This window comes from Schistocerca cancellata, chromosome 11, assembly GCF_023864275.1.
Source record: "Schistocerca cancellata isolate TAMUIC-IGC-003103 chromosome 11, iqSchCanc2.1, whole genome shotgun sequence".
In the NCBI taxonomy this organism is placed as follows: domain Eukaryota; kingdom Metazoa; phylum Arthropoda; class Insecta; order Orthoptera; family Acrididae; genus Schistocerca; species Schistocerca cancellata.
The window spans coordinates 140306077-140333924 of NC_064636.1; the positions used below are offsets into that span (position 1 = coordinate 140306077).

Genomic DNA, 27848 nt, shown 5'->3' on the forward strand with positions numbered 1-27848 from the left:
CACATTCTGACTGAACGACTTTTGTACCAGTAATTTGAGTATGGTGGAGTATATGCTGGTGTAACATAGCACCTCACATGCTAACAGCATATAGTTTCCAGTAATCGGGTAATGTAGTGGACTGGTTCGAAAAACGAACGTTAATGCAGCTGCATGATGTAGACAACCAACAATATTGCGCCATTCGTGTCTTCAAAGAGATTGAGTGCTGATGTTTTCAAATGCAGGCAGTCGTGATAGATGTCGGCTGTGTTCTTGTAAGTTTCTTGCATATGTTGTATACCGTGAGGAAGACAATCTTGGGAGAGACAAGTGGTGCTTAGTAATAGTGGAGTGTTTTACAGTTGTTACTCAGCTTTTTCAAAAACTGATCGTGAAGTATTTTACAGACTGAACGGCTCCTCACATTAGTTTACAGGTCGTTACAGTTGTCACGGTGTTACCAGAGTTGTCATACGCAGCACAAAATGATATGTACAAATAAATGAACAAAGGATTCATTTTTGTATTCTTTATTTGAAAGACCAACACATATGATGTAACTGATTGTGCTTCCTGAATGCCGTATGTCAGCGTTGTGTCAGCATATCCACCAGCTGCTGCTTTCTGATCGTCCTGGCGAAGTCCAGCGGGATCCTGCCACCACCATCCCTGGCCCTCCTGTCCGCGCCCGCCAGGAGGAGCTCAGCCGCCGCCTCTGCGTGGCCCCCCGCTGCCGCCCTGTGCAGCGGCGTCCGCCCCCGACAATCCCTGGCGTTGGGGTCAGCAGAGGCGCCGACCAGCAGCCGCACCACACCAGCGTGGCCACTCTGTGCAGCCGAGTGCAGGGGCGTGCTCTGCTGCAGGCTGGTCCTGGCGTCGACCTCCGCGCCGGCGCCGATGAGGCAGCTGGCCGCCGCCACGTGACCCCCGCGTGCTGCCCAGTGCAGGGCGGTCCGGATGCTCCCCAACAACCCCTCCTCCCTCGCCCCCACGTCCGCCACCGCCGCCAGCAACTCGCGCAGCTGCTCCACCGCGCCCTGCTTGGCCGCCTCTATCAGCCTCCTCCCTCTCTCCTGTTGAGAGAGGCTCCTGCAAAAAACATCGACACTCTCTCACTCTACTACACAGACAGACACACACACACACACACACACACCAAATCAAAGAAACCATCACAGACGGCACACTGCGAGCAGCCCTCAATACACTTCTGCCCAGCCACGAGTTACAAATCTAGAAATCTCCCCTCTACGATACAGATCAACCAGCGTATCACAGACACATACCAGTATCCCATTATCGAAATCTGCAGCCGCTTCCCGTTAAAAATTGGTGCACTGCATCTCATTACCAGCTGTCATCTCATTACCAGCTGTTTTAACTTTTCCTCCTAATTCACTCCGAGGAGTCACCTCCTGTGACCTCAGCATCCTGTTGGTAACCGATCTTTGAGCTTCAGAGAAACACACCTCTAACGGTTACTTGTGTGTGGAACAATCCCTTCCGACTCTGGCGAAGAAAACATAGGTAACTAATGGCATCTCTAACTACAGAAATACAACTTCCTCGTCTGTTAACAAAACGTAGGTCGCAACACGGACAATATTAGTGAAAGCGAGAGCGGTGAATACTGCATCCATTGCTGGGTTTATGTATTACTCTATATCAACGTTGTCTTCATCAAAATATTTTCCACTACGTGACAATACATTCATTCCAGTGTTTGTTCCGCTGTGTCAAACAAATCTGCAAGTTTTGTTGTGATACCCTGTAGTTCTCTCAGCAGTGCATTTCAAATCTCATCTGTGTATGAAAAAGACAGCCCTTTACGGTTCGTCGTAATTTTTAGGAACAAAATTTCACATCGGGTGATGGTGCAGCCAAGGGCGTCAGCACAGCATGGTTTGTAGCGAAACATGCAAGAACACGCAACGAATTGTAAGCAGATGCGTTATCGCAGTGCAGAAATCATCAACTGTTCCGCCACACATCTGGACTTTTTTTTTTTCGGATTGCGTCATGCCGCTGGCGTTGAGTTTGTAGGTTTTACTGCTTCCTGACCGTTTCACCTTGTGACAGGAATTCGTGGTGCACCAAACTGTTGAAATCTAAAAATATTTACATCAGTCGTAAACACTTCCCGTACTGATAGTAGATTCGACAAAAGCAAAATCTAATGTCTCTAAAATCTTGATGACTTTCACTCCGTTCTCACAGCCAAATTTAATTCAAATGCGATAGTCCGCTTTTACATGAAAGAAACAATCGCCACTTCTACTAACACACCAATAACCTTTCCGAGATGTGACATCAGACAAAATATCCCATTTACCTGGTGGAGACATACTTTTCAGACATTTTTACCTACAGAACGACAAAAAAGTCTTGCGAATCTGTTATAAAAAACGCCAAATGGCGAGTTCCCCGTTACTTTTGAGCACTACTCGTGTCACAAGAGTTGTCGCGTTTCAGAGCACCCCATCAAAGGAAAGGCTTAAATTCTCCAGTACAGCTGCACTGTGTTTTGTTTAAAAACAGTATCTGACGGAATGTATGCGCCACTTGTGGACGAAGTTGAACACGAACACGCATTCACACGAACAGGCATCCGCTTTTATATTTCTAACAGATACTGGAACGCTGACATTAGATTCTTGTTCCCGTGTTGGTGCAATTTACTCCGCAATGTCGTGTTTTCCTGGACGGGGCAGTCGCCGAGCTGGGAGTGAGCGCCGCCAGGCTGTGTGGCCAGACTGGGTCGCCGGGACAGCACTGTGGAGCGGAGAGGGCGCACGACTTGACGGACACACTGTACCGCGTCCAGGGCAGAGGGCGGCCAGGGCAGGCTGCGCCGTCTGCAGGCGGCCCTCGCAAGCGACGCCCCCTACCACCTGTCAGCGACTGTCGAACACATTTCAGTATGTGCTGAAAGTATTTGAATAAAGTATATTCCGTCTACGTACAATTGCGAGTAGTTTGTAATTTCGACCTGAGACCAGGTGTTTCACCGTCAGGAAGTAACAACGTGCCTTCCAGCAGAGACCAGGTCGAATGTTAGGCTGAGCCGGCGGAAGTCGTGTGACAGCCGTGTCTGGACACGCAGGCAGCTGCGGCGTGGCGCACGCGAGCTGCAGGGAGGGCCGAGCGTCGGCCGGGCTGCCCCTTGTACTCGGCTGACTCGCCTGCTAGGGCTGCCGCCGTCTTCTCCAATGGCCGCACCGCTGCAATTGACAGACTTCGGCTGCGGAACGGCAGTCGGCGGTAAACCAGGGTATTTTTAATAACGTGGAGCATCAAATACATCAATATTTACTGAAATGTCGATACCGACTCTCGACATATTGAAAAAACTGTGCATCGGCGGACAAAATATCGGGACACTCCTGCATATAAAAATATTGGCTGCACATTGTAAATGGACTGCTGCTTTTGGAGCTGTACAAGTATCGATTTATTATTACATGTCCTGTACACCAACAAGCTAACAGGGTGTATAGCCTGCATGTACAAGGAAAAAAATTCCCCATTTCTTTCCCTGGTGTTATGATGACGCAGGAGGCCCTTATGTTCGTACGTGTAAAACAAAGGATCTTACATCATGTCACGAAAGAAACAAGACATCACAGGATTACTTCAAGAGCATCCGGATTTCGTGCACCACACTAAAATGCACAATTCGCCTTAAAGTGCGCATTCCTAAATCGAGATTTGGATTTCAATTTTCTTGCAGCAGCAGTACTGCATTACATCATGTTTGGTTCTTTATCATGGTATAATACCATAAGTGCACCTGAAACGCAGCGAACAGTTGAAACTAGGCAATAGTGTGAAATTAAATACTTTGTGTGAAATAAACTGACTGCCTCAGCGGGAAAGATTAATAGAAGCCACTTCTCTTTAGCGAAAAATAGCTTCATTCTTCTGCAAGGTGATTAATGGTTGACTGTCAAAGGTGGAAATAAAATCTGAAACTGACAACATATTTTAGCCCTCCGTAATAATGCGAACGTATTTTAATTCATTTGACAGCTCCCAGTCACAAAAATTCGTTTTGCTTTAATTTAACCCTAGAGCAATAAACGAAGAGGAAACAGTGAAACCGCTGAACGTATACACAGGCCACGTGGAGGCGACCCACCCGCCCACTACAGCTCGGGCTGCCCTGAGCACCAGCCCCGGATCCACCGCATTTCCCAAGGGCGGCGACGTCAGATGGCGGCTCCCAGCCACACTTCTGTAACCACAACAGGGAGGAGGGAGTGCTCACATGCCACTCAACTGCGCATGCGCGAGAGGCAGCCCGCAACTGTTCAGACGAATCCAAGTCAAACAGTCGTCACATCACGCTCGTCGGAGGCAATTTGTTGTTATCGAGCACTGCACAGTGTTACTGAAGCTTTCGACATACTTTGCTGTTGGCAGAAGCTTGTATGAGCACTGTGTTTTGTTGTTGTATGTGGCGCATTTCCTTCGAAACTAAAATTTTTGCGAAGAGTCGTCATTGCTGACAGACAAGCAACACTGCGTGAAATAACAGCAGAAATCTACGTGGGACATTACGACGAACATATGTGTTGGGGCTGTGCTGCGAAATTTGGCGCTAATGCGTTACGGCAGCAGATTTCTGATGCGAGTGCCTTTGCGAACAGTGCGACATCGCCTGCATCGCCTCACTGGGGTCCGTGGCTGGAGACCAGGCGCCTGGAGAACTGTGGGCCGGTCAGGCGGGTCCAGAGTTCAGGTGGTGAGGGCTGGCAGTGGGGTTCGGCTGCGACGTGGACCCCGTGAAGCCCCGGAGGAGAGATGCCGACGAGGCACTGTGCAGGCCGGTGGTGGCCCGGCAGTGGCGAGGGCTGCGTCTGTACGGAATGGACTGGGTCCAGTGGTCGAGCTGAACCCAACACTGACTGGGAATCAGTTGAGGTCGGCCACTTTGGGGGCACGTGGAGCGACTCGAGGACCTCGAGTTCCTGAACGATGACGGAATGTTTGTGGATGGCAGTGCGCCCTGTCACCGGGCGACAAGTATTTGCGACTGGTTTGAGTAATGATCTGGACAACTCGAGCGAATGATTTAGCCGCCCAACTCGCCCGATATGAACCTCACCGACTATTTATGGACATAAGTGAGAGATCTGTTAGTGCACAAAATCCTGCACCGGCTACACTTTCGCAGTTATGGAGCGCTGCAGGGGCAGCACGGCTGAGTATCTGTGCAGGCGACCTCTGACGACTTGCTGGGCCCGCGCCGTGTCCAGCTGCTACGCTACGTCGAGCAAAGGGATGCCCGCCACATTAGCAGGAGGTATCCCACGACGTTTGTCACGCCAGTGTGTTGTCACTGACGATATTGCCGCGTCTGTGCTTTTAAGACAAACGAAGCAACGTTCCTTTTGACACGCATGCACGTCCGAGGAAGAAGGCACTGTAGTGGCCGCAGCTGTCGTGAAGAGCTTGAAATGTCCTCACACATGCGAATGCGGACAACCGTCAGCTGTGTGAGGGACGGAAGGCAATGAAGATTTGTGCCGGACAAGGACTCAGCCCCGGATTTCTCTCCTTGCGCGAGCGCACGCCTTAACCACTTCGACTATCCGTGCACGACTCACGGCCAGGCCCGAACTCCCAAATGTCGTTGTTACTCCATCACAGTCTGTACGCGTGTACACACATGTGATGCGCGTACTGTAAGACCTTCGGTACACACACCGTCAGATTATTTGGCTTGTCGCTCTAACGAAGTAGGCGAGTGTCAGCAATATGTCTCGTGGTCTTATCGTGGTGTGTTTATCTTCTGCCGTTAGGTCGGACGATAGAAATGCCACTTGCACGCTTAGAGTAGCAGATTGACGGTGACCAACTTTAAACAGAAGTTGATTAATTTTCACACACATTTATTGAAATAATAAAAAATCATAGACATTACGTAACTTGATTCTGGATGCTGTTTACAACTGACAATCTGATGTTCCTATGGTCTTGGTACGTTAATCTTATTCTCACATATCTCTGATACCTGACAAAGTGTCTTTTCATTTATCTTCATGGCTATGTACAGGAATATGATAAACCTTATTAGGCGCAGACTGAAACTTGACTACAGACTGATGCAGACTGACTAATCGGAGGTCTATACACTCGTTATAATACCTCGCGCGTTCAGGTATCGCTGCACGAGTGTGATCCGCAAGGAGAAAAGGTTCTGTGTTAGCAGCAATCTCATTGGCTCCGTTTCATATTAATACCCGGATTGGCGGAAGCAGAATTTAGTCCATCTCTAAGACAGCGCCATCTCGTAGTGCGGAGACGGACTGCGCTGTTGTGCTTAGCGGGGCGCACTCTAGTGGGAAAGTTGTGTACACGCTGACTACGTGGAACAATGAACACAACAACACATCAATCACCGTGCAGGGGAGGATACTCTGATTGCCGGATGCTGGAGGATGAAGACTATAATTCCTTGCCTGTTGTTGATTGTATCTTCTTAACAGCTGTTGTTGTCACTGTGCCTCTTCCTTCGGACATGTGTTTGTGTGCAAAGGACCTCTACATCATTTTTCTTGAGAGGTAGGGATACTGTAGCCACAAGAACGACAGAAATCGGCTCTCGGCATATATGCTGTCCAGGGAGCAGTCCGATCCGTGAAGGTGTCGGCATCAGTTGCACCACCACTTTCTCTCACTGGGGCAGGGAGCTAACTCCAGAGACTTACTGGAACGTCAAACAACAGCGGCCAGCAGCAGTGTACCACATTGGTTCAGAACTGTGGTGTCAGTTAATGGGGAATTCAGAGTTTGCAGTTGCTCACTGGATTTGCTGTCTTATTTCACTGATGCACAAAATATTCTCAGCTCCAAACCTGAACGCTTTGTCATTGAAACTTGCCTGCAGCATCAGCGAGGGGCAGGCAGGACACGGCCTGACGTCGCCGCACTGATAGCTGCACCCACCAGCGTACAAAATGCAAGTGGCCGCTCACGCCACGTTAAACCCTGGCCAAGCCCTGCCACTGGGACGATCCAGTTTGCGGTGGAGCCCCTAATTACTCTCATTAGTTTTACCCTCGACAATAATGGTAGTGTAAAGTCCACTAGTAGCTGTGAGTAGCTTTCACTATTAGTCTGTAAGCAAGCTGAGCTTCACTCCTATGGGGTGAGGGTTGTTAGTCTAGCGTTGCTATTTTCCCAGTTGCCCACGGTGATACTGTGTAGAGCGTGAAGAGGCTGTTTCCTGTGTAAGAAGTTAATGTACCTGAAGTTCGCACATTTATGGAGCTATGCAGGTGGGCGTGGCATACAGTCGGGCTGCGTTTCCGTCGAAGACGGCTGAGAATCGTGATGTGCGTGACAAACGCGCCAACGTACGAAAGTGAACAGACGTTTCAATACACTGAACTAGGAGAAAAGACCCAAATCAATAAGTGAGTCTGATAGGGTTCTGGGCGGTGGAACACAGAGACTAGCACAGTCAGTTTCAGGGAACAGAATAACGAAATTGGATTGTAACAATAGGAAGCCGTGCGACCCATCACAGATAGATCCACACATTCCACACGTGTGCGGCTGACCACCACGGGTAATTGAGCAATGAAGCCCTTGAATCTCTGTATAGGGAGGAGTAATGTGTTTTCTAAAATCAGTTCATACATATCCTGTCCCGTGAAAGGTACAACATACGTTTCCCACCCACTTTCCCAGTTGAAACTTAGGACACACCTCTCTGTATAGCATCTTGCTGCATTCTGCTCCGATCAGTTTCATGCTGAATAGTCGCACTGTTGCTAGTCTGAGGCCTGAGCAAGTACTATTCTAGGACATTAAGCAAAGTCAAGGGAGTCTCAATGAAGCCATCTCGTAAACCTTTCAATTCAGTGTCAGATATAAATTTTTGTTTTCATAAAGCAAACTGTCCATGTCGGCTACCATCGGTCGCTGATATGCAATAAGCAAAGTGAGTATTAGAAAGGTATTGGGGAGAAACTGCTCCACGGTGAAAGAAAAACCAACACTGAAGAGACGTGCCGAATCCCACCAGCTGCAGGGCGTGGTTTAACACGCCTCCAGCCTGCCACACCCACAACGGAACTGACCTCATTTCCTGCTTATTGTGAACGAGCATCACAGCTGAGCATGCCTTCACACCTGAACTCAACTTTCATTATGGCTGTTGTTTTCACTCCGACCTTTATGCACCATTTCCAGAGCTCCTCATATACACCTTTGTATTAAAGTTTTCAATAGTTGCTACAAATGAAAGTGTCAATAAATGCCAATTAAAGGAAATTCAAAGAACACTCACTCAGACTAAACAAGCCGTATTCACATTCCTGCAGTTAATTGGCCGTCGTACTTCTAATTCTACTTTCCCTTCTTTCATACCCCCCCCCCCCCCCGACAAGGAACCACTTGCGTGAGAGGTCACAAAAGGCCAATGACCTTTACGACATTTGGTTCCCCATAATACGGCCTGTTAATGGCAACGGTGGTCGCCACTGGAAGTAGCCAATGGTGAGCACAGCATGTGGCTGTGGACCATAGTTTAACTGATCAGTTGACAAGCAATTCACAACAGTGCTACACCACTAGTGCTGTTGATACGAGGCAGAGTGATGACAATGATAAACAAAGCAGACATTGCATTATCTCTACAACAGTTATCGAAGTTGACATTTCGTCAGAAAGTAAACCGAGGAATTCCGTGGTCTAGGGGTAGTGTCTTTGATTCATAATCAAAATGTCTTCAGTCCCGTGTTCGATCCCCGACACGCCTAAATTTTGATAAGTAATCAGCATTGGCGGCCGAAGACTTCCGGCATAAGAAGTCAGCCTCATTCTGCCAACGGCCTTGTCAAAGAGGGCGGAGGAGCGGATAGAGGTTCAGGGCACTCTCTTGTCCTAGGGGTGGGAAATTGCCCCTAAAGGCGGACGAATCAGCAATGATCAACGACATGAGGATGCAGAAGGCAATGGAAACCACTGCATTAAAGACACGTAACGTGTATCCACAGGACATGTGGCCTGTAATTGAAGAAGAGTCACGATGATCTCTCCATTGTCAAAGGATTCCGGAATAGTACCCCATTCGGATCTCCGGGAGGGGACGGTCAAGGGGGAGGTTACGATGAGGAAAAGATTGAATAATCAACGAAAGGATAACGTTCTACGAGTCAGGGTGTGGAATGTCAGAAGCTTGAACGTGGTAGGGAAACTAGAAAATCTGAAAAGGGAAATGCAAAGGCTCAATCTAGATATAGTAGGGGTCAGTGAAGTGAAGTGGAAGGAAGACAAGGATTTCTGGTCAGATGAGTATCGGGTAATATCAACAGCAGCAGAAAATGGTATAACAAGTGTAGGATAGGAAGGAAGGTAGGGCAGAGGGTGTGTTACTGTGAACAGTTCAGTGACCGGGTTGTTCTAATCAGAATCAACAACAGACCAACACAGACAACGATAGTTCAGGTATACATGCCGATGTCGCAAGCTGAAGATGAACAGATAGAGAAAGTGTATGAGGATATTGAAAGGGTAATGCAGTATGCAAAGGGGGACGAAAATCTAATAGTCATGGGCGACTGGAATGCAGTTGTAGGGAAGGAGCAGAAGAAAAGGTTACAGGAGAATATGGGCTTGGGACGAGGAATGAAAGAGGAGAAAGACTAATTGAGTTCTGTAACAAGTTTCAGCTAGTAATAGTGAATACCCTGTTCAAGAATCACAAGAGGAGGAGGTATAATTGGAAAAGGCCGGGAGATACGGGAAGATTTCAATTAGATTACATCATGGTCAGACAGAGATTCCGAAATCAGATACTGGATTGTAAGCCGTACCCAGGGGCAGATATAGACTCAGATCACAAAATAGTAATGATGAAGAGTAGGCTGAAGTTCAAGACATTAGTCAGGAAGAATCAATACGCAAAGAAGTGGAATACGGATGTGCTAAGGAATGATGAGATACGTTTGAAGTTCTCTAACGCTATAGATACAGCAATAAGGAATAGCACAGTAGGCAGTACAGTTGAAGAGGAATGGACATCTCTAAAAAGGGCCATCACAGAAGTTGGGAAAGAAAACATAGGTACAAAGAAGGTAGCTGCGAAGAAACCATGGGTAACAGAAGAAATACTTCAGTTGATTGATGAAAGGAGGAAGTACAAACATGTTCCGTGAAAATCAGGAATACAGAAATACAAGTCGCTGAGGAATGAAATAAATACGAAGTGCAGGGAAGCTAAGACGAAATGGCTGCAGGAAAAATGTGAAGACATCGAAAAAGATATGATTGTCGGAAGGACAGACTCAGCATACAGGAAAGTCAAAACAACCTTTGGTGACATTAAAAGCAACGGTGGTAACATTAAGAGTGCAACGGGAATTCCACTGTTAAATGCAGAGGAGAGAGCAGATAGGTGGAAAGAATACATTGAAACCCTCTACGAGGGTGAAGATTTGTCTGATGTGACAGAAGAAGAAACAGGAGTCGATTTAGAAGGGACAGGGGATCCAGTATTAGAATCGGAATTTAAAAGAGCTTTGGAGAACTTACAGTCAAATAAGGCAGAAGGGATAGATAACATTCCATCAGAATTTCTAAAATCATTGGGGGAAGTGGCAACAAAACGACTTTTCATATTGGTGTGTACAATATATGAGTCTGGCGATATACCATCTGACTTTCAGAAAAGCATCATCCACACAATGCCGAAGACGGCAAGAGCTGACAAGTGCGAGAATTATCGCACAATCAGCTTAACAGCAAATGCATCGAAGCTGCTTACAAGAATAATATACAGAAGAATGGAAAAGAAAATTGAGAATGCGCTACGTGACGATCAGTTTGGCTTTAGGAAAAGTAAAGGGACAAGAGAGGCAATTCTGACGTTACGGCTAATAATGGAAGCAAGGCTAAAGAAAAATCAAGACACTTTCATAGGATTTGTCGACCTGGAAAAAGCGTTCGACAATATAAAATGGTGCAAGCTGTTCGAGATTCTGAAAAAAGTAGGGGTAAGCTATAGGGAGAGACGGGTCATATACAATATGTACAACAACCAAGAGGGAATAATAAGAGTGGACGATCAAGAACGAAGTACTCCAATTAAGAAGGGTGTAAGACAAGGCTGTAGCCTTTCGCCCCTACTATTCAATCTGTACATCGAGGAAGCAATGATGGAAATAAAAGAAAGGTTCAGTAGTGGAATTAAAATACACTCCTGGAAATGGAAAAAAGAACACATTGACACCGGTGTGTCAGACCCACCATACTTGCTCCGGACACTACGAGAGGGCTGTACAAGCAATGATCGCACGCACGGCACAGCGGACACACCAGGAACCGCGGTGTTGGCCGTCGAATGGCGCTAGCTGCGCAGCATTTGTGCACCGTCGCCGTCAGTGTCAGTCAGTTTGCTGTGGCATACGGAGCTCCATCGCAGTCTTTAACACTGGTAGCATGCCGCGACAGCGTGGACGTGAACCGTATGTGCAGTTGACGGACTTTGAGCGAGGGCGTATAGTGGGCATGCGGGAGGCCGGGTGGACGTACCGCCGAATTGCTCAACATGTGGGGCGTGAGGTCTCCACAGTACATCGATGTTGTCGCCAGTGGTCGGCGGAAGGTGCACGTGCCCGTCGACCTGGGACCGGACCACAGCGACGCACGGATGCACGCCAAGACTGTAGGATCCTACGCAGTGCCGTAGGGGACCGCACCGCCACTTCCCAGCAAATTAGGGACACTGTTGCTCCTGGGGTATCGGCGAGGACCATTCGCAACCGTCTCCATGAAGCTGGGCTACGGTCCCGCACACCGTTAGGCCGTCTTCCGCTCACGCCCCAACATCGTGCAGCCCGCCTCCAGTGGTGTCGCGACAGGCGTGAATGGAGGGACGAATGGAGACATGTCGTCTTCAGCGATGAGAGTCGCTTCTGCCTTGGTGCCAATGATGGTCGTATGCGTGTTTGGCGCCGTGCAGGTGAGCGCCACAATCAGGACTGCATACGACCGAGGCACACAGGGCCAACACCCGGCACCATGGTGTGGGGAGCGATCTCCTACACTGGCCGTACACCACTGGTGATCGTCGAGGGAACACTGAATAGTGCACGGTACATCCAAACCGTCATCGAACCCATCGTTCTACCATTCCTAGACCGGCAAGGGAACTTGCTGTTCCAACAGGACAATGCACGTCCGCATGTATCCCGTGCCACCCAACGTGCTCTAGAAGGTGTAAGTCAACTACCCTGGCCAGCAAGATCTCCGGATCTGTCCCCCATTGAGCATGTTTGGGACTGGATGAAGCGTCGTCTCACGCGGTCTGCACGTCCAGCATGAACGCTGGTCCAACTGAGGCACCAGGTGGAAATGGCATGGCAAGCCGTTCCACAGGACTACATCCAGCATCTCTACGATCGTCTCCATGGGAGAATAGCAGCCTGCATTGCTGCGAAAGGTGGATATACATTGTACTAGTGCTGACATTGTGCATGCTCTGTTGCCTGTGTCTATGTGCCTGTGGTTCTGTCAGTGTGATCATGTGATGTATCTGACCCCAGGAATGTGTCAATAAAGTTTCCTCTTCCTGGGACAATGAATTCACGGTGTTCTTATTTCAATTTCCAGGAGTGTACAAGGTGAAAGGATATCACTGATACAATTCGCTGATGACATTGCTATCCTCAGTGAAAGTGAAGAAGAATTAAATGATCTGATGAACGGAATGAACAGTGTAATGAGTACACAGTATGGTTCGAGAGTAAATCGGAGAAAGATGAAGGTAATGAGAAGTAGTAGAAATGAGAACAGCGAAAAACTCAACATCAGGATTGATGGTCACGAAGTCAATGAAGTTAAGGAATTCTGCTACCTAGGCAGTAAAATAACCAATGACGGACGGAGCAAGGAGGACATCAAAAGCAGACTCGCTATGGCAAAAAAGGCATTTCTGGCCAAGAGAAGTCTACTAATATCAAATACCGGCCTTAATTTGAGGAAGAAATTTCTGAGGATGTACGTCTGGAGTACAGCATTGTATGGTAGTGAAATGTGGACTGTGGGAAAACCGGAACAGAAGAGAATCGAGGCATTTGCGATGTGGTGCTATAGACGAATGTTGAAAATTAGGTGGACTGATAAGGTAAGGAATGAGGAGGTTCTACGCAGAATCGGAGAGGAAAGGAATATGTGGAAAACACTGATAAGGAGAAGGGACAGGATGATAGGACATCTGCTAAGACATGAGGGAATGACTTCCATGGTACTAGAGGGAGTTGTAGAGGGCAAAAACTGTAGAGGAAGACAGAGATTGGAATACGTCAAGCAAATAATTGAGGACGTAGGTTGCAAGTGCTACTCTGAGATGAAGAGGTTAGCACAGGAAAGGAATTCGTGGCGGGCCGCATCAAACCAGTCAGTAGGCTGATGACAAAAAAAAGAAAAAAAAAAAAGAAAGAAGAAGAAGAAGAAAGGAATGGCAGATGAAATATTGGTGTTTCTAGAGGGTGAATAAGCAGAATGTACAGTCTCATGTGTTTGACAGTGCAGACAATGTACATAAGGAATGCAATGATGGCGATATGTGCTTAACGAGTGGAAGTGATACTGAAACAGTTGTCGAGCCACGTAGTTCATCGTTCTTGTCAGACAGGGATCCACAAATCCCGCCTCCATTGAAATGAAGTGAAGGACTATCTCTGTCCAAGAAGCACAGCAATATGACCGTGTCGTCCGTCCTCGAGGGAGGACGAGACACACTCGTTACAAAAAGTGGTGTTTGTGCATTTCGAGGATGCCCGACAGTTTACAGGGTTGCACGATAGTGACCTCCTACGTTATGCACATCAAACTGCGTGTGACATAGGTTACAGTCATCTGTGGGGAAGCAGTGGATGGGCATAGCTCCAGAAAGTGCTACAAAATTGAAAAAACAGGTAACGAAATTCCAAATAAGGCCTGAAGTCGATAATGGACAGCGAACTGCAGGAGCCACTTGAACATTTGTAGATGAGATAAACTTGTCGCATCATTCAGTACGGAACTTTTTTTGAACTTTAGCTATTCGGAACCTCAAGAGAAAATGCATGTAACAGGGGACTAGAGGTACCGCAAAAGTTCTGTCAAGATGAACTAATATCAATGCCTTAATGCAGCCGTATACAACTGAGCCGACCGTTAATCTGGATGGTAGAGTGGCTGCAAAGTTATTGTGCTGGCACAAGTTGGGGGTGCTGCTCCCCCTACGATTCTTTGTCGTGTGCGTGATCTTGCAAGGGCAGTAGGGAGTAGTTACGCCAAACTGAGCAAGAACAGGGAAATGGGCGTAAGAGGACGTACGGTACGAGCACCACTTTTGATCGATAGCTGGCCACTAATTCCTGGTCTGCGTATAAAAACCATACTGTCTCAGAGCGAACTGTACCTCCTGAATGGTGTCTGATGCGATTTTTATCGCTGGAAAATATTTGTTTGTTTCGTGCCTATAAAACGTACTATCGCACAAACTGCATGTACGCCTTGCAGGAGAGCCAGTTTCATGACGAACACCACGACACACAGTTTCGCATTCGTTTGCCGTGCGCCATCACATTCCAGCAGTTGCCCTCACACCATTGCACATGTATGCTTCATATAAAAGAGTGGATGGTTAGCCGATCGTTCTGAACGGTTTGTAGCTCCCAAGGTCTTTGATTCGATCTCGAGGGTGCGCACCTTTGCGACCACTGTGACTCACGGTTTTGCATTTGGTGCTCGCGGTTCAAGTTGATGATCTGTCCTGAACATTTCTGAAATGTGGACGACGTCTATTTTGTTAAGTGTGTTACGTGTGTCCCACAGGAGGTGGGTCTCTGTACCTTGCGGACACTCATTTTCTGTCGCCCTCCTCATCAAGATGGTGAGTCATTAGCAGGTGATATTTTTCCAAGTTAGAAACGTTAACACTTTCAAATGAGCAAAAGACTGAATTTGTGATCTCGCACTCAAAGAGGTTCCTCGTGAGTACTTCCAAACAGTTCTACATTCATTGCCGTGACACGTAGGTTTCGTTGAATGACAGTGCACCGACAGGCTGGCTTTATACCCACTTCCTTCAGAACTAATTTCTAATATTCGCAAGGAACATCCAGAGCAGCAGTTACATTGAACATACCAATGAAATGTAGAAATAATTGTTCCTGATAGCTGTAAGCTCAGCTTTATCGAAAATTTCAGAAAAATTCAAATTAGATCTTTTTAGCGTGACACTCGGTTCATGCGGCAAGGTGCTGAGCATTACTGTGGGTGAGCAAGTCGCGCGTGTGCAGCGGCAGCACTCACCGCAGGCGAGAGACGGCCGCGTCGTCAGGAGGCGGCGGAGTGTGGCGGGCAGCCGCGCCGCTGGGAGGCTGAGTGGCGGCACCGGGGCCGGGGCTGGCGGGCGAGCTGAAAACAAGAGGCGCTGCAAACAAGAGGCGCTGCAAACAAGAGGCGCTGCAAACAAGAGGCGCTGCAAACAAGAGGCGCTGCAAACAAGAGGTGCTGTGTGGGCGGGCGTGTGCACAGTGCTGGGGGTGGGGGGCCGCTTATGCAACACACACTGCCTGTCACGCTGGTGGGTCTCCCGAGTTCGACGACTCACCGTTCCATCAGTTTACAGGTCGGTTCTCCCAAGTTCCTCCGTAACAGCAGCTGAGTTTACCAAACCGAAGATGAATGTAAGGGCTCAGCACAGCTGGACGGATAGGAGGGTTGTTGAACAGGACACTGCAAATAAACCACTAGCTCATTTATCAGGGACTTGACTGTAACAGGCACAGGCAATAAACGTTAAGAAACCGGATTATTAACTTTGCAGGGAAGGTACCTCAGAGAAAGCAGCAGTGCAGAAAGACTGCAAGACGTGAGACAATGGAGCTAGGCCAGTGGAAAATTTTACAGTCATTGAAAATATCATAACATCTAAATGCTGTCCACTAAATACGGTCAATACACACACGTTAACGACACACTCGACTCAGGTAGGCCCATCCTAAACACAATCCAACTACAAAGCCGAATTGGTGTACATAATGACAACGTAGTATGTTACTGCCTGACATATGGTAAGAGGCTCCCACTGTACCAGAATTAAAAGTTTGAATTTGATTGTATTCACTTTAAATAGAATCTAAGAAAATGGATTTCTGTGACGGCTCGAGGAATAACGATTGCATGGTGGAAGTAAAATTAATAAACAACGGCCTCAAGTGCACGTTTATTTATTGAAGATACGAATGGTTTCTGCCTGTGGTGTTTGATAATTTTCACATAACGCTGTGTAGAGGTAAACACTAAAAATTCTCATTTGCACAGGGAAGTCAGCTAACATTAAGTAGAGTGTGCGTTGAAACCACGTATCGTTAACCATGGGGCTGGCAGGGAGGACGCTCACGTCAGCTGCGCATCAGACAGTGTGGAACAGGGCGCGTCACACCAGTGTCAGCCACCGGGAAGCGATTTACGTGTCGTATATCAAAAACGAATGTCCATTTTTACAAATGTACAAAAATTACACCGTAAACACAAAAAACAGGTATTTCTATACCCTACGGATATCGTGTATGTTAAAAAGTTTATAAAACAATAACAAGCCAACGTGATGGTTTAAACAGTAATTTTTGTGCATTCAGTGTGAGCACCATGTGTTACACGAAAAGTGCCAAACCACTGGCTCATTTCCTGCCACACACGAAGCAGCTGGTGTCTCGTTACAGAATTCGCAGCTTCAACAGCGCGGTGTCGCAGACTTTGAAGAGTGTCACGCACAGGTGGGGTACGAGCGCCACGTTTCACGTAACCGCACAGACACGAGGGTCAAAGTTTCAGGCCTGAGCTGCTGGGTTGGGAGGGGGGATGAACTTCATCGCCGGTGGCCCCCTGAGTCTCCAGGCCACTGTGCTATTACGAATATGTGAGATAAGTTAGTTGCTACGGGAAAGGCGTCTTCGCATTCCGAACAATCGCCTAAAAATGGGGTTCTGGGTTACAGTACCACCTATCACGTTCGCTTACTATTTGTTTTACAAAACTGTTTTTCAGATACACGATATGCGTAGGGTGTAGGAAGCCCTGTTTTGGGTTAAACTTTTGTTCATTTTTAAAAACAGAGTTTCAGGTCTGTAAACGTGAATCGCTTGCCACTGACTTAACACTGGTGTGACGCGCCCTCTTGCACGCTGTCTGACGCGCGGCTGTAGTTCCTCAGCTGAGGCGAGCACAGCTGTTGCCAGCGACCTCCCTGCCAGCCCCGTGGTTAACGATACGTGGTTTTAACGCACACTCTGCTCAATGTTTGCAGACTTCCCTGTGCAAATGAGAATTTTTGGTACTTACCTCTACACAGCATTATGTGGAAATGGCCTACTTCTAGAGTTGGAAAATGGTCATATCTTTAATATACAAGTGAGTGATCGACACTGTTTTTTACAAATTTTCTGAAGTGAAATATCGCTGATTTCCTAAAATGTTACCTAAAATAATCAAGGAACTAGTTGTAACATCAGCTGGCTGTGACTTTAGGCTTTGAGGAGTTTAGGAAGCTAATTGCTGAACGGCAATCAGAACTATATTTACATGTACTGAATATCAGAGTAACAAGATTTGTTGCTGCTTGGGGGTAATAAAATACGTTGGCTACAGAAACTGCTGGCATAATGGATACAAGTGCCAAGGAAATTAAAGCAAATTACACAAAGTACCGGGTGATCAAAATGTCAGTATAAATTTGAGAACTGAATAAATCACGGAATAATGTAGACAGAGAGGTACAAATTGACACACATGCTTGGAATGACATGGGGTTTTATCAGAACCAAAAAAATACAAACGTTCAAAAAATGTCCAACAGATGGCGCTTCATCTGATCAGAATAGCAATAATTAGCATAACAAAGTAAAACAAAGCAAAGATGATGTTCTATAAAGAAAATGCTCAATATGTCCACCATAATTCCTCAACAATAGCTGTAGTCGAGGAATAATGTTGTGAACAGCACTGTAAAGCATGTCCGGAGTTAGGGTGAGGCATTGGCGTCGGATGTCGTCTTTCAGCATCCCTAGAGATGTCGGTCAATCACGATACACTTGCGACTTCAGGTAACCCCAAAGCCAATAATCACAAGGACTGAGGTCTGGGGACCTGGCAGGCCAAGCACGGCGAAAGTGGCGGCTGAGCACACGATCATCACCAAACGACGCGCACAAGAGATCTTTCACGCCTCTAGGAATATGGGGTGTGTGTTTTTTTTTTCTCTTTCTTTTGGTTCTAATAAAATCCCATGTCATTCTAAGCACGTGTGTCAATTTTTACCTCTCTATCTACATTATTCCGTTGTTTATTAAGTTTTCAAATGTATACTGACTTTTTGGTCACCCGGTACTGTCTGCACTACAGCAGAAGCATTCAGTGGCAAGAGCGTACGGAACGCCAGCTGGTCTTTACACTCACTGACGTATCACACTTCTGAGCGAGTAGGACACTGTGTTTCAGTTGGCCCGTTGACCACACTGCAAGGTACCGTTACGCTGCGCCCACAAATGCAGTTTTTCAGGGGGGGTCACAAACTGCGTTCTGCTGGTGGCAGAAACAAGGCGTCTAGTGTTTCAGATTGCCCTTAGCCTGAAGACCATCTGTACACCTGTCGCGAGAGATGCCATACTGTAGCTATCCTTCAGTACACGGTCAAAGCTTGAACACCTCACACTTCCTAGGGCCCAGGCAAACTGAGCAAATCGGCTGGTTCTTTCGCGTAAGGTGTGGCCAACGCAGCACCTTAGGCGGCTTATAAAAGCACTAATTGTTCATGGGCGGTTCCTGTGAAAGCCAAGGACAAAGACGATTTTTAGGTAGGCCAAGTGCGGACGGTCATTTCTAGTCATGAAATCGTCTTTGCCATGTCTTCTTAAGACTACATTCTTGCATAACTGATTTTTTTTTTTTCGATATCATGTTCATGTTTGGCATATACAGGGTGTAACTTTTTAGCTGGCAAACCAGAATAACTCTAAAAATAAGCTTCAGATTCTACATAATAACTATGTACATTTTTCTTGAACATTTGTTTTGATTCTTATTAGTTGTCGCAGTAAATCAAGAAATCCCATATTCTCATTTTTGCGTGTAAAATGGTTACAGATAAATAAAAAACACTTTACTTCATAAATTTTTATTCACTGAAACTAAAACTCTCCCTCTCCCCCCATAGGGTGGGGTTTGAGAGAGGAAATGTTGACCGAAATACTGTATTAATTTTTCTGCAGATTCTGGTAAGTTTTGTTTGTTTCGTGGTCATGAGGCCACACAACTTTTAATTATCAAACAAATCATCTGACTATCTAACTAACTAACTAACCAAACATCCTACTTTTTATTTATCCGTAACCATTTTCCATGTAAACATGAGAACATGGATTTTCTTGAATAACAGTGCCAACTACCAAGAATCAAAACACATGTTTAAGACAAAATGTACGTAGTTTTTTATGTAGAATCTGGTTCTGCAGTAAAAAATGGTGGTTACCATTTGAAATTTTAAAGTTGGCTTACGCCCCACCCGCAGGCGGGCTAATTTTAGCACCAGCAGATATCCCCCTCAAAAATAATCAACTTTGCATTTTACACATTATTTCATGTGAAGCTTATGTTTCGAGTTATGCTGCTTTGTCAACTGAAAATTTACACCCTGTATATGCAGGCAAAGTATTAATATAGTTTTAACTGATGTAATGAAAACATGCCAAGGGTTTTAGGGCCATTGCATAGGTTCTGAAATCACCAAACATCGCTTTTAGCCAGCATTTTTCCATGAATAAAACCCTATGAGGCGCTACCTTTGTATAACAGGCACTTCACGTGTATACAAATACAAGCGAAGTGGTACTACAGAGGCAAAAATGGCCTCGGGAGGGTTTTCACGTGTTGAAAAGAACATAAAATGACTTAAAAACTTTTACCTGGAAAACTGCAGCTTCTGTAAATTATTTCTAACAACATTTTTGTGTGTCGAAGTATACAAGTGAACTGTCAAAATGTTGACGACTTGCAGAATTCTACTGATAACGGGTGTCAACCTACATTTCACCATCAAAATCTCTGGAACCACCAACAGATACTGACTCTCAGCTTTCACGGGTACGAATGTACGGCAGGGGCTCACGGAAGCCAGAACTGCGAGACATTCTGAACCGTGTGCAAATACTGGTTTCAGCACGATCTTAAGATTTTTCAAAAAGGACACACCATATTATTCCATACACAGTAACATGAGAAATCATAATACTCGTAGTAATGGGACTGACTGCATCGCAATATGTCAGTTACATCCCGAGAAATTCGTACACGAATTTGGCATGTGAAATGGGTGGAACACGACATTATTGTAGTTTTTGCGATACAAGATTGACCTGCACGCAGCTCGAAATTGCAATGTGATTGATGTACTACAATACAACCAACGCTGTATTTATGTACTGCTGTGTACACTGTTAGTACGCGGCCTGGGAAACATCCAGATGTCCAGTCACCCGCAATATAAACAGAGACACGGTTTATTCGTATGTGCTTCATTGAGCTTTTGACAGTAATACAGTGCACATAACGGCGACGAAATGCCGATGACCACCGGCCAGAGTAAACAAAATTAATGGCTGTCAAAGGGCCGCACAGAGAGATACATGCTGTTTGTACGTAGTTGTACATCAATCACACAACAGTACATGCCACGTGCAGGATGTGTCACTGAACATCTTTAATGACTGCAACCCAAGTGAACCATTGCAGATGGCACAACCCTTACATAAATGTAAAGTAGTACCAATAAAACAAACTTTTGGCTTCTTAGTGATACCATAAATGTACGACAAGTGTGGAGTCAGTCACATGTCTCACAGCAACACAGCTAATACATAAATTACTTTCCGAGTCCCAAAATGTACTAGAATAAATAAAATGTCTGCAAAACACCGCATTGTAGAATGCACTTGCTGTGAGGCAGTCGCAATTCCTGAAATCAGGGTGTATAAACAGACAAGGAAAAAATTCCCGGATTTTCCCAGATATCCCGCTTAAAGAATGCACTCTTACCCGGGCGAAAATACACTTTTTCCGTGCTAAGTGACAGTTATCCATAGATTTTAGCTCCCAAGTGTAAAACTTATCAATGCTTTGAACGGTTAACATTTTGTACACTGGAGCAGAAGTTCGCGGAAAAAAAGGGAACAAGGGAGAGAAGTTTTGGAAAGACCTTTGATGTCAGCAATATGTACGCTGCATATTTTCGTATTACGAAAGTGTAAATTCAAATTGCACCGAATATACACAGCACCTCAGTTTCCGGAGCTTCGAAATCGAGACTGCGATGTCCTTTTATCAGCCAATCTTATCCCATGTCACGTGATCTCACCAGCCGATGGCAGCAGATATTCAGAGCATAGGACATGTGATGTGGTAAGCCAATAGCAACATTACTTACATAGCGCACGGACACAAAGAGGAAAAGTTAATGGTTTACATTAATATGCATAGCGTCGCAACAAAAAAAAGCTAACCTTTCACATATAATATTGGTCCCTGAGATTAATAACATACAAGGGAAGCTAAGCTTTCACATCTAATATTGATCTTTTTTGCGTGTGTTACACTTAAGGTACTTCACACAAATGTGCCAGTACATTTAAAACATTGACGTGAATGTCTCGTTTTCTGGGCTAGAAATTATTCTATGTGGCTGGTCCTGAAAGTGTTCACTTTTAAACGAGAGTCAAACACTCTGTTATTTAAGAAATCCAACCCACTTTCTCACACGTAACAATTCATCTTGCGTAGAAGCAAATTTACTTTGAAAGTAACACTTTTCAAACCACCATTCGCAGTACTACCCCGAGACTGTCAGAAATATCTTCGGCTTAGCAGTAGCCAGAGCGCCACAAAACAGGCATTACTGTGCGTGCACAGCTGCAGTGATGTAGGAAGGCCGCATGTTTGTGTGTATACAGCATAAAGAGAGCTTAGATTACGGCATAAAAGAAACAGGACACGAGAGGATACTCCGTAAGCATAGGAATTTCGTAAACTATACTAAAATGCATAATTCGGCCTGAAGTGCACATTGGTTTGTGCAGATTTACAATGAAGTATGTCCCACCTGACATTAAGCTTTTCAGTACGGTTTTTTGAGCGTAAATTTTCCTGGAATATTAGTACTGTACTGTACTATCTCATGTCTGGTTCTTCATTATCACATAATCTCACACATGGCATAAGATATGCATTTTACATTCAACGAACAACTGTGGAATGAAACACTTTGTTTCAAATAAATTGACTGCCTCAGTGGGAAAGATTAATGAAGCCAAATATCTTTAGCAAACTGACAACAATAAATTCATTGTTCTGCAAAGTAAACTATTTCATCTTCTTCAAATTATAATAAAGTATACCTGTACACACACACACACACACACACACACACACAAGTTGAACGAGACTTTCACTCTGCAGCAGAGTGTGCGCTGACACGAAACTTCCTGGCAGATTAAAACTGCGTGCCGGACCGACACTCAAACTCGGGAAATCTGCAAAGGTCCCGATTTCGAGTCTCAGTCCGGCACACAGTTTTAATCTGCCAGGAAGTTTCACACACAGTGGATCATCGGTGATCACCTCGTGCTCACCTGGATTCCGGTGGCGTCTCCGCCAGCATCTTGCCGAGTTCGACGACGTCTTCTGGCTGGGTGCGCACTGCGTCAGCCCAGGCCTGCGTCGCCATCACTCGGTGTGTGTGGCCCTTTATGTAGGAGACGGCTGTCTGCCGGAGGCCGGGGCAGCAGTGTCGCACCGCGAGAACAGCTGTGGCCACCGCGTTGTCCACCGTCAGCCCAGCGGCCAGCTGCTGCTCACACTGCGCCTTCAGGCTCGCCATGCCGTACTTGTCAGCGGCGGCGAGCAGACGGGGGGCCAGGCTCGCCAGCTGCGGGGCACGGAGGGTGTACAGGTACGTCAGCAGCTCCCTCAGCACCAGCCCGTCCACGTCTGCGACGTCGACGAGGCCGCCGCGCGACTCCGCCGTGTCGTGGCGGAACATTGCCGCGAACACGGGGCTCCCGGCCACGAGGACCGCCCTGTGCACCACCAGCCGCGTCTGCCCCGCCACCAGAGTCACGGTGGCGCCCTCCCCGTCATCCAGCAGGGCGCCCAGGTACACCGGTGTGCTTTGCTGAGCTTCGTTGCCGGCCGCCATCGTAGTCGATTCTGAAACACGGCGTTACGGCGCAGCTCTTTATCGTTACGCAGCACCGTCGACGAGTGTACCTGCATCGGTCGACAGTTTGCGAAACCTGTCCATGCGTGTCAATTACGACACCGAGATAGCTGACACTGGTGAACAGCTCGTTTTTACGGATGAATCCAGGTTCTGTTTACAGCATCGTGATGGTCGCATCTGTGTTTGGCGACATCGCGGTGAACGCACATTGAAAGCGTGTATTCGTCATCGCCATACTGGCGTATCACCCGGCGTGACGGTTTGGGGTGCCATTGGTTACACATCTCTGCCACCTCTTGTTCGCTTTGACGGCACTTTGACAGTAGACGTTACATTTCAGATGTGTTACGACCCGTGGCCCTACCCTTCATTCGATCCCTGTGAAATCCCACATTTCAGCAGGACAATACATGACCGCATGTTGCAGGTCCTGTACGGGCCTTTCTGGATACAGAAAATGTTCGACTGCTGCCCTGGCCAGCACATTCTCCAGATCTCTCACCAACTGAAAACGCCTGGTCGATGGTGGCCGAGCAACTGGCTCGTCACAATACGTCAGTCACTACTCTTGATGAACTGTGGTATCGTGTTGAAGCTGCATGGGCAGCTGTACCTGTACACGCCATCCAAGCTCTGTTTGACTCAATGCCCAGGCGTATCAAGGCCGCTACTACGGCCAGAGGTGGTGGTTCTGGATACTGATCTCTCAGGATCTATGCACCTAAACTGCGTGAAAATGTACTCACGTGTCAGTTCTAGCATAATATATTTGTCCAATGAATATCCATTTTTATCTTCTGCATTTCTTCTTGGCGTAGCACTTTTAATGGCCAGTAGTGTATTTGGTACTTTGTCCCAAGGTGTTTGACACAAAGATTCGATCAGGGATGTAAAATCTTTCGGTAAAAGAAATCGACTAATTACAGCGTATACAGCCTGCCTGTGAAGACAATTTTAGCGATGCTGGAAAGAGTAATTGGCAATCTGGTGATATTATAGGTAATTATAAATACTAAACGTTGCAAATAAAATGTCTTAAGGCAAAACGAAATAATTAACAAGTAGTTTGTTAACGTGGCCATCACCTGCAGCAAGCACAGAAATATTCGTTTTGTAAATAACAAACGCCATTTTCTTTGTGTGATTTATTTTATTTGTCAAAGACGCTTTTCGCCTTTTACTTGAAGGCACTCCCAGTGGACTCTCAATTGTAAGTTATGAAACACATCATCATCTTTTTTGCCTGAACAAGTGGCCACTTAATTATTCGAATGTTTGGCTGGCATTTGCGTTTCCTCTCACTTGGTCGCGGGCTGCAGATCGCACTATAAAATCGCAAGACATAAGCACATTTTCACGTTAGAAACTTTTTACTTCACAATTTTAATGTTCCTTGCGCTAATTGGTGTACAGCACAATTATTCTTGTGTCAACAGCTACGCATATTTTGGTAAAAAGTGATCTAGAGTCGTAACCGTTGTGTGTTCAATTTGTCTCTTCTAATTTGGTTTGTATATCTACACGTTGCCAAAGAAACGAAGTCTAGCGGCGGCGTTCAATTCATAAAACGGCGCGGCGAATGTTATCGCAGCCAACTGGCGCGCAGCGGCGCACGCCGCCGATCCGTTTCTCGTGAGCTTCTCGAGAATTGCTCGAGAACTAGAGGCTCGAGATATTCTCGGTGCGCTCGAGTCGCCGCGCCCCGCCGTCCCATCACTGGCTGGCAGGAGGCGACGTGTGTCGGGCTTCGTGACGTCAGCCGCATACAAAGCACACGGCTGCTGCACCTCAGCTCACACCACCACCCAACTCGAGCTGTTCGTTTGTGTGTGGAACACTGAAACTCGACATGTAAGTACTGTGGACTCAACACCTGGACCTTAAGACTCATTTGGGTTATACACACGCGTTCGTCCTCTGCATGACCAACAGAAAAGGCTTATAGTTTATCAGTTGACTAGTGTTTTTGACACGCAATGTATGTCTCGGTTTTGGTGTATAATTTATAGCAAATACCTAGATGTGAGGTAGCATGATTACATTCATGAAGTGGTAACCGTCATAAATGCATCGTATAATGTCTCAATTTTAGCCATGAGGCTTTATCCATCTGTTTACTCGCTTCTGATTGAAGCCATTTACAACGCAGATTGTAACTGGCATCTAAACTTCAGGTTATGTTAATACTCGCTTTAATACTCAAGTTGTGGATGAAAATTTTTTACCAGTAGTATTGCATATACGAGGGCTATCCACAAAGTACATTACGTTTTGGAATTAAAAATAAATAAAGTATTGGAATTTTTTTTATTATATAGAGATGAAAGCCACACTTAAATACTACTTTTCTACATGGTTGCCATTTAAATTAAGGCACTTAGCGTAGCGATGGACGAGCTTGGAAATTCCTTCGTCGTAAAATTCGGCCGCCTGCGCCTTCAACCACGTGGTTACCTCTTCTTTTGAGACAGAAACGGTGTGATTTTTGTGGATTTCCTGGAAAGAGGCACTACAATAAACTCTCAAAGGTATTGCCAAACTCTGCACAACCTCAGAAGAGCGATACAAAACAAGTGCAGGGAAAAGTTGGGCTCAAAGATCTTGCTGAGTGGTTGGCTATGCAGCGTTTTGATGACGACGCACAGCTCCGAGAAGAGGTGATCACCACATGGTTGAAGGCGCAGGCGGCCGAAATTTACGACGAAGGAATTTCCAAGCTCGTCCATCGCTACGGTAAGTGCCTTAATTTAAATGGCAACTATGTAGAAAAGTAGTATTTCAGTGTGGCTTTCATATGTATATAATTAAAAAATTCAAATACATTATTTATTTTTTATTCCAAAACGTAATGTACTTTGTCGATAGCCCTCATTCTACTTTTCCTGTATCTTAAAATATTGCACTGCTTTCCACTGTGACTGTATAAATTTCCTTTTTTATAACGTCCTTGTTTTGTACAAATTTACAAACAGCTTCGGTGAATTGGTTACTACAGATTGTGGAAACCGGCCAGTTTCTCGCACCCCTTGTAAGGCAGACCTGGTAGGGAGTTGGTTACGTTGCAGTCCTTAGTGTTCCTACAGAGCCACGGCTCCATTGCCCACCAGCGCCGCCTGCCCCTCTGCCTTTCACTGCATAGAGGTGGCAAAAAATAACGCAACTGATAGAAGTAACCGGTCACTGAGAAGTAACCGGTCACTGAGAAGTAACCGGTCACTGAGAAGTAACGGTCACTGAGAAGTAACGGTCACTGCAAAGTAACGGCAAAGTAACGGTCACTGCAAAGTAACGGTCACTGCAAAGTAACGGTCACTGCAAAGTAACGGTCACTGCAAAGTAACGGTCACTGCAAAGTAACGGTTACTGCAAAGTAACGGTTACTGCAAAGTAACGGTTACTGCGATAACCGTTCCTCTTGATTTTGGCAGTTATTTCAGTAACTGTCTACTGTCAACAGTGCCTCGCGCCATCTGTTGACCGAAGATCGTACTGCGCTTTTGGAAGGCGTTCTATAGGCCATGGGAATTATATAACTGTGAGACTGCACGCCATCTGTTGATAAGAACTGTGTACTATTTCGTGGGCCTTCGTTACTTTTAGCACAAACAAATAAAGTTAATGTCCGAGCGGCGGCTGATAGGAGCTGCAGTACAGGCATCAACAAGCACAGTCGATCCCTTGAGCCACCGCCTTATGTGTTAATTTAGTTTGCACGGGTAGTACAAGGAGAGTTACCATAAGGAATTCGAGCAACTATGGAAATAACTGTCAGAGATCGGTATTCACCTCCGGCAGTTATCGGGCTACCACTACAGGTAACCTGGAAGTTGGTAACGGAAAATAACTGTGTGTCCGTGTTCCTGGCACAGTGACTCCAGTCTTAGACACCGGTGACATTTCAGAGACGATAGTTACTGGAGCTAACAAATATTTACGTTACGTACTTCTTCGGAAATAGCTGCTGGCCATCGCGAATGACAAATAACACGTCAGAAAGTATAACATAATACAGTTGAATATAATAATTATTATCCTCATCATTTGTCAGGAGATTGTCAAAATATGTCAATATATTACAGTAACTACTAATATTTACAGAATTGATACACCGTCAGAATAAAACACAGTTACGCACTTTTAATAAATTTATCATACACAGAATACCCGATCTTGCACATCTCTGTTGTAGGAGTCGGTAAATACTTGGGTTGTAGAACAGTCCATATTGCCTGGCTCACTTGTTTCACAATTTCTGAGACTGTCGAACGTCCTAACTGAGAAGAAAAAGCTACAGTCTGGTGACTGTCGCCTGTAGTCGAGTATGTTGAAAAGATTAAAATAAATTATGCCGATAGAACGAATAGATAAGTTACCGACCAAAGATATGTTCGTTTAAATTCAATGACAATGTTATGAATACAATGAAACAAAGCAATTTATTAAGTAGAAAGTTCTCTCTAGCGGCACATATGGAACCAGATGTTACTATCGTTTGCTGTATTCGTAAACACTGCAGATAAATTTATCACTCCACTCGTAACTACGTTGTGGGACAGCAATTTCTTCCGCCGAACATTTCATATCATACAGC

The 27848-nt window shown here is 45.9% G+C and overlaps 1 protein-coding gene across 1 annotated transcript in view; it reads right to left on the bottom strand.

The window, feature by feature from the left end:
• Positions 1-496: 496 nt before the first annotated feature.
• The window catches only part of LOC126108771 (poly [ADP-ribose] polymerase tankyrase-1-like), a 42555-nt gene continuing 15203 nt past the window's right edge, over positions 497-27848 (bottom strand). The window contains exons 2-4 of the mRNA XM_049914121.1: positions 22668-23244; positions 15298-15402; positions 497-1071 (exon numbers count right to left, since the gene is read on the bottom strand). Coding sequence (XP_049770078.1) covers positions 570-1071; positions 15298-15402; positions 22668-23233 — 1173 coding nt within the window. The 5' untranslated portion in view covers positions 23234-23244 and the 3' untranslated portion in view covers positions 497-569. The remainder of the gene's footprint in view (positions 1072-15297; positions 15403-22667; positions 23245-27848) is intronic.